Source organism: Onychostruthus taczanowskii, unplaced genomic scaffold (genome assembly GCF_017590055.1).
Source record: "Onychostruthus taczanowskii isolate IOZ18803 unplaced genomic scaffold, ASM1759005v1 scaffold3, whole genome shotgun sequence".
Taxonomy (NCBI): Eukaryota; Metazoa; Chordata; class Aves; order Passeriformes; family Passeridae; genus Onychostruthus; species Onychostruthus taczanowskii.
The window spans coordinates 2,416,745-2,430,073 of record NW_024500349.1 but is presented as its reverse complement, the minus strand read 5'-3'; the positions used below and the strand labels follow the sequence as shown (position 1 = coordinate 2,430,073).

The following is a 13,329-nucleotide window of genomic DNA, read 5'->3' as shown; positions in this document are numbered from 1 at the left end:
TGATCAATCCCTGCTGCAGTGCACAGGAAGAAATGCTATTCCAGGACTGCATCACACTCCCTCTACATCATTGCTGTCAGAGGTTGATGTGGTTTGAATAGGATGTGTCCTTCTGCCTGGGCCTACACTGGCACAGCATCTTGGACTTCCACACTCCCACCCTTCTCCCCAGTTTTTTCACAAGCAGAACATGAAACGATGTATTTGCAGTGGCTGGCGCTGAGCTAGGCAGACGTGTCTCCAGATTTTAATGCAACCAGTTCAGAGTCCTCTACGTATCTTCCATTTAACTGTTCATTGTTGGCATCATGATGGTACAGGTACACAGGGACCTCAGTGATTGACGTGGCCGTGTAGGAGGTAGATCGTGTGGAACAGTGCTCTCGGCGCCTTTGGCCCCACTGGGTTTTGTACTGCGTCCATTGCCTCTTCAGAGCTCCTTGGACCTGCCAGGGACACACACTGTTAGGGTGAGGCATAATGTAAACCCCTGTGACAGGAAGGAAAGGAAAAGGAAAAAGAAAAGCCAATGCTGCAGCTGGATTATTGCTCCTGAAAAGCCTAATGCATTTTGATTCCTGAAGAAGCTCAGCCTTGAGTAATGAGAATTGCCATGAATGGTAAAGTGTAAGTACACTTCATGAGCTTGCCAGGACTAATTTTGTAGAGAGTTAGAGGATCAGGACAGCTAAACAGAGATTTTATTCTGGCAATTTAAGAACAGGTTCTGTGCTCTCAAAATATAGAATGGTCATAACCCTCTGCATGGCAGAGGATTTCAAACTTTGAACAGTCATCTGCTAAGAATAAGATATTTTATTCAACACTATACATTAAGAGTAGTGTTATACGTGGTACTGGGAAAGGATTTAAACTATTGAGTCCTGCCAGGGAATAAGAAGGACTTCTCCAGATGCATGTCCATGCATGGCAGCTCTTGATAGTGTTGTGACATGAGCAGAAAGTGGGCAAATCCTGGCTCTTTTTGTTTAAATCTGAACAACACAAAGCAAGAATAGCACAATAATCTGAGGTAAATGACATCTCCAGGGTGCAAGGTGCAAGTAAAGCGCTGTGATGACAGAGTCTACAAGTTTCTGTGGTCCTGCTGAGGTGGATACATTTGGAGAATGTATTGCTATTCACCTTCTCCTAACACAGAAAGGAAAAAACCAAATGGCTCTGTGGAGGTTAATTAGATATTGAGTGCAGGAAAGGCATATGGTCATAATGGAACTTTAATTACTTGGGCTGTGAGGAAGGTTTACTATGCCAATGTGGAGAATTAAAGTGAAACAGCTGAATATGGCGATGTTTTATCACATTATCAGCCAAGTTTATTACTGAGAAAGAATTACTGTGTCAAATAGTAATGCAGTGGCAGCACTTGATACAGAAATATTACACAAGCTAAACTATGTAAAGATTTTAGTCACTTTAAAATTGCCTTTTGATGTTACAGTATGAATATTTTAGCTTTGTTACCCAGAAGCTATGGGGAGGGACTGGAAGAAGAAATCTTCAGAAGTACGAGGACAGTGACTTTCCCCATACCTCACTGGGTTGGGGGCGTCTAGGGCAGACAAAAGGAGGTTAATGCAGAAAACTTGTGTGTGCACAGTGGCTCTGTCTGTCTGCAGACCCCTCTCCCCCACTCCACCACGGTCACCACCCATTGTGCAGTTCTGCTTTCACCTCTGCCCCGAGCTGACCATGTGTGCATTTCACAGCACTTCATCCATTTGGATTCATGTCAGCATCTCTAGTGAAGGCAGCAAGAGCCTGCTCTTAGAGAATTTCTGTTCCTTTCCTATCCTTCTCCTTTCTCTGCTCCCTGCACAGACCCTGCATCCCCTTTGATTGCTCTTGCATGGGGAGAAGAGCTGCTGTGCAGGTGAGAAGCTCCTGATAAGCTCTCCAGCTGCTCTCAGCTGAACTGGAGTCTGCCACAGGTGTGGAGATTATAGTGTGGTTAACTGGAGAGGGAAGAACAATGTCCCTGTCTTCAGAGCCTGTCATGAGGAGTTTATAATTTTTTTCTTCAGAGGGAGTGATGTTTACACTGTATGTATGGTGGGTAGACAACAGCCACATCCCTTCCAGCTCAGCCCATGATCAGAAGTGCCATTATAAAAGTCTAAAAGGCTCCACAGAGCAATAAGAGCACAAGGTCAAAGTGTCTTTTTTTTGGTTTTCTGCTGAGCTGCTTGTTTGTTCAAGGATCTGGCCACAGATGGCTAATGGATTGTACAAGTTGCTGCATTTGAGTAGAACTTGCTAATCTAGTTTTCTGCCACGATTCCAAGAATCTCAGATGATCATAACTCAGTGCCAACTAAAACCATTCAGGCATGGATTTTAAATATGTAAACAGCATTACTGAAAATCACATGCACAGCCACGACATATTAATGACTGAGGAGGCACCTGGGGACCACGAGGTGCATGGTGATGCCTGCCATGCTTTCCACTAAGATGGCAGATAAATGAAGGCAAAGACTGAAGCAATGAAGAACCCAAGTTTATTTGCTCTGGTCTTCAAGACTTTAATGTTTTTTCTGTTCTCTATTAGCCATTCACACCTCATTGGCTCATAAGATACATGGCTGTTTTTTCCCCAAATAGACTTTCCATTCTGTTGTCCAGCCTTGCAGTCTAGAAGCAATCCCAGGCTTGAGAATGCGGTCTGGTGAGCAGACTATTGCAGAGACCTTGTATCATCTGTACAAAACTGTTGCTGTTGGACAGAGAAACTGCAGTTCTACTGGACACCAAGATTTTATATGAAACGGTACAAGAAGATTTTTCATTTTGAAAGTAAAAAACCAAACATTGTTTATGTGTTCTTCCAGATGAATGCAGACATTAGTACAGCTTTTTATTATTATTTTTAGATTTCTTTCTATAGATGGGCTCATGGTAGTAAAGTGAGGTTAGTGAAGCAGTGGTGATGAATGCACTATAAAACACGCTAAAGTGGTTCTGAGTTTAGCATTGTTTGTCCTGGCTGAGCTTCACGTATTTCTGTCTTGAAGTTAAATGTTCCAGTAGGAAAAAGTAAATCCCAGATTAGCCAAGCTTCTGCAGTACTAAAATTAATCTCCTTGCCCCACACTGAATTTTCTCGTGAGAAATAATTTTAGCCTCTATGGCAGCAGATGTATGCAGCAGCTTGGAAACAATCTTATATTATGACTGAAGACCAGATTGTCTTTGGTCTGTGTACTTCTGCATACACCAGGACTGAGGGAAATTAGCTCAATTTTCTTGGTCAAACTCAGAGTAGTGCTTCCTTTGGAAGGCCCTGATACCAGTTTGGCATTAGACTGTTGCTCTTTTTCTATAGGTTTTGTGCCTTATATATCTACAGATTGTGTAACTGCAGAAATAAATGGGAGGAAAGGACTACAAGCCTTTCATCCTCTCCTGGCCCAGCACATCCCAGCCCAGCCCAGCTAATCTAGGGCATGAACTTTGCTGGGTGTTTATGGGTAATGTGCTGTTGCAAGTAACACCAAACTGTCTTGAGTCTGTATTAGAGAGGTGTCATCAGTGACACTGCTCACCTTAATGGGATATTCTAGAAAAAGCTTCCCTAAATAAATTTTCCTAGAAGAAAATAATGAGAGGTTTTCCAGCGCTCCTGCCATTGGCAATCTGCAAATCTGAAGCAGATGCAATGATTTTGAAAATGGGTGTAATGGTGAAAAGTACCCAAGCACCAATAAAATCACTCTCAGCAAGTCTGAGAAACCTGTGTCCTCACAGTCATTTGTTCTTAACACCTGACTTTGATCCATGTTTCTGATCAGCTGCTCCACCAAGAAGTCATCAATCATGCATATTGGCAAGCAGATGCTTCAGATGTATTTCTTAGTGCATACTTTGAGAATTATATTCCTGGGGTTGTAAAGGTGGGCATGCTCTTCTGACATCGTAGCTTAGCCAAAAGTACTTTGGAATTAGAGCTAGTTGATGAAACTAAGAAACTAATATGCTTTAAGATAATTTATGTTTTCAGTGCATTTTATTGTGACCTTTCCTCATTTTTAACATTGCTACAACCTTTAATCTAGGCAAATATGGATGTTCTCATTAGAGATGGAGAATCAATCTCCTGCACTAAAGCTATAAAACATAAAGATAATTTGTTTTGCAAAATCTGAAAAAAATGCAGGGGACACTGTGGGGATGAAGAAGGCAAAGTTCAAGACCAAGATTTTGGGGTAACACATTGTTTGGAGGCCAGTGAGGAGACACTGGAGTACTGCTTGTACACAGTGATACAGTCACTCTTATAGGCAGAGGATGTTTCAAAAACTGCCTGACTTGTCTCTACTTTCTTCACAGTAGCTCCTCCATACTAGGGAGTATCAGAAGTTTGTCTTTGTTTCCAGGGCATGGATATTCAGCTGTGTCAGAGTGACGACAGTAAAGCAGAAGGAGAAAGGTGATAGTAGCCTGCGGATACTGGGGACAGAAATGTGTTAGGAAAAGAGTTGTACATGTCTTCAACTTTGTTTAGTTGGATGCATGAAACTGTGAACTTCTGTAGCGTGATCTCACTTTGTGTGAGGTTCTGATGTGATTAGCTGCTCACGTTTTGCCGTTCCCTGCCATGCTTCCTGAGGAGCCATGCTACAGAGCTGCAGCTGAGGCCTCTCATCTTTTTCATTCTTCAGTTTCTCTGTACATTTATGCAGGGAGCCAACCAGAGGCAAATATGCAGAGATGTTGACAAATTGTGGCAGAATTTAATACTCTCTGCTATCCTGAATGTTATCAAAGCAGCCAGTAACACCTTACCAATAGGATAGCCTGCTTCTAGTCTCTATCAAAACATCAGTGTGGTCATGTCCTTACATGAAATTTGTTGGTTTCTAATAATATAATACATTAATATAGAATATTGATATAAATATATTAATATTATATATTCTAATAATATAATAATGTATTTGCTGGTTTCTAATAATATACAGGGATAAACAGGAGCACAAATATCTCTCTAGGTTTACTTACTGATTGTTAGCATCACAAAGTTTTTTCTGTATCTAATTCTAGTTCATCGAAAATGAACTTTTAAATGGACTTCCTAGCTTTGCTAAAACATGTGGTGTTTTATTTTGCTACAGTTGAATGCTCTTGATGTGTTGAAAAAGCTTTTTTCTGCCAACCATCTTTGGAAAATGGCTTGCTGCAGGAATTTAAATGGTTCTTGACATATTTTAACCTGCTATTTTTTGTAAAAAAATGAAGTAAAGTGGATCTAAAACCCGCTGTAGGTGTATATTCATATATATGATCCAGCGGTAAGAGACTGGGAGAGATCTTTGCCTCAAGGGTTTTTATTTCTCAATTGCTACACAAGAAACATTGACTGTAAAAAGGCCAATGCTAATCCTTAAAGGAGCTCAAGCAATTGCACTCCTCCACCTCTGACAGTGCTACCAGGGATGCATTTGCCATGGCTCTGGCCTGAGCTCCCCACTTCATTCTTCAGACAGATCTCTGAATGTCTTCCCTGCCCTTATTGAGTATTGTGGTCCTTCCTGCTGTTCTGGGGCAGGAAGGTGCGTAAAGCATTTTTCTCCTTCACTTAGACCTCCATGTCACACTTGAAGTTAGTAGGGCAAGAGTGTCATGCCTGTACCTCACTAGATGCCATCTGCTTTGTAATGGTAACAGATCTGATTAATCTGCTCAGGGATATTCCAGTCACTCTGCACAGAGCTGACAGAAATGCACACCGCTGCTTGTGTGTAGAGAGTAAAAGCAACTTGGTGTGGTTTCAAAGTCTGTAGTGTGACATACTTCACATCTGCACTTATGAACAGCAGGATGACTATTTTACAAGTTCTGCTCATTTTCTGCATTTCACGTACTTACCTCACCATTGAAGAAGCAGAATATGGTAGCCACAAGTAAGCCCTAAGAGAAGGAAAGGAAAAGAGTTTAGGGATGAGAATATATAGACTTCATCATGTTTTGGAAATTTGGACTTGATGGATATGAGATAAAAACATTAATCCACTTCCTCTGCATCACAAACACTCCCCATCTTTCACAGGTATGCTATTAAATGGATTTTTTGTCTTTTCATAATGTTTTACTGTTTCCCTCCCTTGCATTACTACATTTTATAGATTTTCTGTTATGGCTATGAAGTTATTTATATATAAGAGATGGAGAGAAGGAAAATAAAAGGTAGGTATGTATTTTGCTTACAGAGGAGAACCACACTACCACAGATTTTGCTGAAGGAATGGTAGAGGAATTTTGTCCTATATGTTGACACTCACTCATCAGAGTGTAACTATCCAGTCCAAAGGGCCAGACACAGAGAATCCAGCTGTCTCAGGAAGGCTTTAAATGGAACTGTATGTCAGGCTTTAAGAGAACTGGTATATTGGGCATGACAATGGATGGAGAGGATATGAGAAGAGGTGTAAGTGGCCAGAAAAAGGAAAAAACCTACCACAGCACACGAGTTAGAGGGCAGGGAGGCAGAAAAAAAGAGACACTGAGCATCATAGCTTGGTCACAAATGGCTTTAAGCTAATTTCATCATCACCAGAGTTGTTCAGATAGCATTTCACTACTGCTATGAGATTAAACAGGGCCAAGGCAGGAATATGAGATGGCAAAGTGTGAAATTAATAAGAGAGAAAATTCTTGCACAGAAAGCCTGCCATTCAGGATTATGTGGTTACACTGGTCCATGTCCTAACTGCACTTGCTCTTATTAAAATAGCATTACATAGCATCACTGGGAGCCAAATGCCTTAATTTTGAATTACTTAAAGCAATTATTATAAACTAAACGTATGGCAGTTTGTGAAATTGAGGGGAAAACTGCAATGCAGCTTATGCTCCCAAGGGCTGCTCTGAAGAGCTTTACAGCTGTATCTTTTCTATAAAACCTTCATTTAAATGATTACCAGTTGAATTGTAGATAATGCTTTGCAAAATGTCTTGGAGTCTCAGATGTATATTTTGTGCCACAAACAGGATAAGGAATAACTTTTAAACAGAATGCTTATATAGGGATATACAGGCTGGTTTGGACAAATGCTGACCACTTGAATAATGACAATTATTTCTCTCCAATAGATTTTCTCTGATGCAGAATTTGTAATTTGACATAAATTCAAATATCAACATGAAACAGCACATAGGAGGAAGATGAAGGGCAGACATAGTGAGAAATAAAAGTTTCCTTTCATATTTTGGCAAAGAAGTGAGTATTTTCAGAAAACTCAAATCCCACCATGTAGTAAGCAATACACAATACCTTGTCCATAAGTTTTGGGCTGAGAAAGTCTACAAATTCAAACAAAACCTTAGGGCTTTAGAGCAGGACTTTGCCGACCAGATGCTCCTAAATCAAAATTTTTGCAAGGGTAGAAAATGCGCCGGTTCCTCGCAGCCTGTACCGATGCTGTTTGTGCTGTGCACAGCTGGGCACAGCCTCTGCTCTTGAACTGCACTGGGCACCCTTGTAGCTGAGCTCTGCTATTCTGCCAATGTGGTTTCACTAGGCAAACCAGATGGATCTGGATCTCCTCTGGAAGCAGGGATGCTCAGGGACAGTCTACATGAGGCATGGCAAACCAGAAGACAGCATGGGGAGAGAAAGAAGGTGGGGGAGAGAAGGGAGCAGCAGGGAAATTTTTTTCAAGTTTGCTCTTCAGTGAGAGTGTTTAGGGGGAATGTGGGAACCTCAGTTCACCTAAAGACATAAATTGAACCTGAACTGAAGTGAAGCCACTTTCCATTTAAATTTCTGCATGGTATTGGAATCCTTCTGTTCCATCCTGCAATTGCTCCACTTTTCTGCTATTCAAGAGTGTAGTTCCCTTAACTAATGTTTTCTCTTGTCAACTTCAGACAGAAATGCTAAAGAGGAAGGTGGAGCAATGCCTCATATCCCTTTCAGTTTCTCTTCTAGTTTAGAGTGAGCTGAAAGTATACCTGGCTTCCTGTTATTTGAGACCATGTATGTTGTATATGTTCTGGCTGAAGAATTAATTCTCTGTAGTCTGTTCCATGTATATCCCATTGCTCTTCTTCCACCTGCCACGGCCCTCTGCACCCTGCCATCTATCTTTCTATTATTTCTATTTCTCTTTCTGTTTCTATTATTTATATTTCTATTCCTTTCTATTTCTTCTTTTTATACATAAAGTTTTGCCCATAGTTCAGAAGGCTATTGTTATCTTCAGCTGTAAAGCTACGAAGATATCAGTAGCAGACACCAGCTTTGTCTCTCTGGAGCCAGGAGGGCTTGGGATGACCATAATTCTATAGTGGATCTAGTAAAACATGTGACAGACTACATGTAGGTTAATTATTTAATTTAAGGCTCATGAGTTATTTCTCAGATCTCTTTGACACATCTCTTCCAAATTCTAACTGCTGCTAGTTTTTGCTCAGGATACAATGCTTACTGAGGATGAGATGTCTAAGTCAATTATATCTCTCTGCCACTGTGTGGAGTTGTTAAACTAACCTGTGATATATTGTCTGCTCCCAGCTAGACAATGTTGGCTGTGGTGTTGAAAGTGGAAATGAAGAATATATTTATTTTAGGATGAGGGCCTTTAATGACTTCTTCTGAAATTCTGTATTTCTGAAATTATGTGAAGAACAAATGAATGTGGCTTTCAGCTGAATCATGTCATAGGGATTGTCCAGAGACAGCAGCTCTCAGACCCTCACATACCTTACTTTATTAACACTGTATTGAGTTTTTTCCAGTGTTTAAATAGACCAGTAAACTGTACTGGTCCAAGTAAATTCTTTGCCTGGCAGGTATTTAATTTGTATCTCATTCTCCTAGAAGACATGAGTGCCTTGAAGAGAAGTTTGAGTAATTTGCTCAGGTTAGAAATGGACAAATAACAAATACCAATGCAGATACTACAAATTTACATAGGTTTTCATACCTCTTTTTACTTTTTTTATATGAGCTTATGTCTCCATTAAACCAAGAAATCATATATAGGAGCACTTATTCCTGCTGTTTCTGACCATGTCCAGGGCCGTAGTTCCTGCCTTAATCAACCATACACTGGGTAGCTGATGAGATTTTAGTGGGGTTATATATTCATTATTGATATTAGAAGATAATATATAGGTAGTCATAGAATAAAAATCAGTTTTTGATCCTCTATGTGGACTTTGCTCCATGTCCATTCACTTCTCACTTCTGGAGCTGAATGGATAGTAAAAAAAAAAAAAAAAAAAAAAAAGAAAAGCATGGCTGAGGTTGTTTGTAGAAGTACATCCCATTCTCATTTTGGCAAAGATGAAAAGCTTTGAGAAAAACAGCAGTGCTTTTCTCACCACCTTCATTCACAGCACACCCATACAGCATCTCTGAGGTAAATGACTGCGTTATGAATTGTTAATTTATGTTACGTGAAAAAAAATAACCAAAGCAAAGAATGTGTCTGTGCAGTTTCTGCTGCCACTGAGGTGGGGAGATTGTCATGAGAAGGCTGAAGACAGCAGCCCACCTGCTGCAAAATTATAGAGACATCCCATCAGCCAAAGCTCATGCTTTGCTTCTCCTGCTCCCTATGGGGATTTCATTACTGTCATTTTTTGCATGAAAGCTTCATATAAAGTTGCCACGTTATTATATTCAGCTTACAAAATATATTTTCCCTAACCTTAATTGGCTTAAAATATTAAAAAGTTTTTAGACTACTAGTAATTCAAAGAGAAAAAAAAAAAAGAAGAAAATATAAAGAAAAAATGCTTATGTTGTCAAAAGCAGTCCTATAACCTTAAGTTTGAACAGAAGGAGAAAATATTTCTGCCTGGTTTGGCATTACAGAGGATATTTATTTCATTTTAAACTGAGAAACAGATGGAATGAATACCTTCTAAAATACATTGAAATTTCTCACTATTTTTAACAGGCTACTTTTAAATGGGTAAATTTTGCTCTGTATAAGGCTGCATAGAGAGTGGAATTTAAAACTTGGAGGCAGTGTGGATATATATGCAGCCCAAACCCAGGCCTAAAAGATTCGAAATATCCTTGTACTAGACCAGGCACCTCTGAGCTGCATCCTCCTGCCTGACAGGGTGGGTGCTGCAGTCCTGAGAGTGCTGCTTGGAAGCTGCTGAGTGGCACACAAGGGATCTCACTTGTAGAGAAAAAGACAGTGGTTATTTTCTGTTCAGCAGGAAAAAAAACCCTTTTCATTTGCCAATAAAAACCAAGGCTCTTATGCTGAAGAGCATTTTAATTTCTCATTAGAGGTAGACTCACACATTTAGAGCCTCAGTCACCAAGGTATTAAGAGCAGCTTTAGCTGCTTGTGTACTGCTGTTGATTCAGGGGCTGTTCCTCCACCCCTCCGTCACAGACCTCCACAGTGACAGTGCCATTTTATGTAACCTCTAGAAACCTGGCTTGAAGGTGCTGGAGATAGAATGGGACAACTGGTGTAGGGATCTTGAAAGCTGAGGCTTATTCATCCCCAGGCTGGTTTGAGAGCTCTGGGGACTGTGTCTATATATGGGACTAACTGATGCATCATACAGTTAATTTTCTACTCTTCCTTTTTTCCTGTGAGGTGCTTGCCATGCATCAATGTCAGAAATGAGAAGCTGGGATCAGAACCTCTGATGGAAACACAGCACCCCAATCTCTCTACAGCCTGGGGCTTCTCAAAAGGTTGTCAGTTGTTCCAAGGATGAAGGAAGCATCAGCTCCAGCTCCAGCACCAGCAGAGGTGCAGGAGGCCCTGCCAGGTAATCAGGCACAAGCCACACCTCTCTTGCTCTATCCTGGAATGGAGACCTGAATGCAGCTACATGTAGGAGCGAGGGCTGTTGCTATGTCACTCTTTCACAGGACGCATTCCCTTTGCCCAGGTGTATCATTTTGTCTTCACTGGGCAGCATGATGGGGTTTTCAGGCATTTGACAGATGTGTTTTCATACCAGAGGTATGAAAAGGAGCAAGGAGCTGGCATATCCAGTACCCTAATGCTTTACAGGCTGAGGGAGTTTGCATCTTTCCTGTGATTTCAGCATCATCAAACAAGTTTGAAAAATGAGGTCCTTTAAGGTAGATCTGCAACTCACTGTCTCTTGTGGAATGCAAATGTTTGCTTTGTGGTGCCTAATTTAGGAGCTCTGCAAAACAAGATAGCTGTGTGTGTTCATCCATGCATCTACAGCACCCCAATCCATGCACATAATTCCAATTAAGGTCTGCTGGTTTTGTGTGGGGTAGCTGGTGTGGGGCTCTGCTGTGGATGTGCTGGATACAGTGTTGATAATGCAGGGATGTTTTAGCTATGGCTGAGCAGGCCCTCCAAAAGTAAAAGCCTTTGCTGCTTTTCATCTCACTCCACCTTGAGTGGGTTAGGAGAGCACAAGGAATTGGGAGGGGATGCAGTCAGGAGAACTGAACCCAGCTGATCCAAGGAATATCCCAGATCATATGGCATCATCTTCAGCATATGAAGTGGGAGAAGAAGAAAAAGAGGGATGTTAGGATTGCTGGCTTTTTTTGGTCCCAGGTAAATTTTTACATGTGGTGGAGTCCAACTTCCCTGAGGATGGCTGAACAGCTGCTTGGCCATGAGATGCTGAAAATGAATTCTGTATTTTGCTTTGCTTGCATGGCTTGTGTGGCTTTTGCTTTATCTACTAAACTGTCTTTATCTCAACTCATAAGTTTTCCCTGTTTTCACTTTTACCCTTCCAGTCCTCTCCTTCATGCCAGTGCAGGGAGTGAGTGAGTGGCTCTGTGGGGCTGAGTTGCCAGCTGGGGTTAAACTACAATGTAATGGCTGAAATGTCTTTCTCTTGCCTGGTGTACTTTTCATTTCAGCATTCTGGAGACTAAAAAGATGATCTTGGTGATGGTGAGAAGACATATGAACCTCCACATTTAGAGGATTAATGGGAATTTGGGTAGCAGGTCAGGAAAAGTGTATGCATTCCCATTTGTGGCACAAAAGACAACCTTCCATTTTTTTTATCATTTAGGTATCTGTTCTTTGGAACTGTTAAGAAGAATCTGGTTGATTGTGTGAAAGACACATGCAGTAGACATTCAGTGTTCATGAATTGCTCATACAACCATACTTGAAAACCCACTTCTGCTTAAAATGGTGAGCATTGATGACACCATCACAAAAAGAGTGGGTCAGATGAAAACCAGACTTCTGCTGTTGTTTGGAAGCACTTCAGCAGAGTAAACCCAGCTTGTTGACAAATAAAATGAAATACTGGTATGTTGTTTTTCAACCGGGAAAACCATTCTCTAAAAGAAATACCATTACATGGGGGTTTTTTGTGAACAAATTCTTTCTTATCTTCAATCCTCTGAGTTTTACAATAGACTGCAGTGCTTGTTTGCACCATTTCTGTGTACATGGATTATATAACTAACACATCAATCCTTCATGTTTTCTTAAGGAAGTCATGTACTGTGAAAACTTGCCTCTCTTTCTTTTCTAGAAAAGGCATAAATTTTTCTCATTTAAGCAGTGCAGAAATGAAGAATGTATAACATTTTGCACCAAAAAAAGATGGGTAATTTTTCCCAGGATACCTGCTTGTATATGACTGACATGCCATGAGCTGCAAAACCCCACAGACTCTTGCTGGTGTCTGCACAGGCTGGCTGTGCTGTGGGTCATAGGAGCACAACAGCTAGCGGGGAAACACAGCCATTACACAAGATAATACAGCATCTGCTAATTAGAGAACCAGCCCTAGAAGAAAATGAGCACCAGAGGAGTGATTATACAGCTGGCGACCGATCTTAAATATGCACACAAAAGAAGTTAGGGAAAAGATTAAGAATGTTTATTTTGGGTTACTGGTTAAAAATCCAGTCTAAGTAGAAAAGGGAGGATTGCAGTTGGCTGCAGCCAGCAGGACAACTGCACAGCTCTTCAAAAAAGGCCGAATTCTAGCAGCAAGCACACAGAGATTATACTGCAGAGGTGTCAAGGGTTCTTCTGTGTGAGCAGAAGGAACCCATCAAGGATGAAACTTTCCTGCCTTGGATCCCTCCCTCACCCAACCCCCTTCATCAGTGCAGCCTCCATTTTAACCTAAGTTTGGTGATTTTCTGTTGCATAATGATCACAATTAGAATTTTTAATTAAGACAATTATAACCGGTTTTGCAATTCTCCAACAACTGCATGGAATTTAAAAGATATTTTAAGAGTAAAGTGATTATTGTAACACTCTGTCTTATCCTAACTTGTTAGAATTGCAATCAAATAACTTGTCATCAAAAAACTAATTTGGAGATATTCCTTTATAACTCTTGTAAATGAAAAAG

General features: G+C 40.7%; 1 protein-coding gene across 1 annotated transcript in view; it reads right to left on the bottom strand.

Moving 5' to 3' along the window:
- Positions 1–224: 224 nt before the first annotated feature.
- Positions 225–13,329, bottom strand: part of CALCR (calcitonin receptor) — a 155,547-nt gene continuing 142,442 nt past the window's right edge. The window contains exons 12-13 of the mRNA XM_041408618.1: positions 5,890–5,931; positions 225–446 (exon numbers count right to left, since the gene is read on the bottom strand). Coding sequence (XP_041264552.1) covers positions 225–446; positions 5,890–5,931 — 264 coding nt within the window. The remainder of the gene's footprint in view (positions 447–5,889; positions 5,932–13,329) is intronic.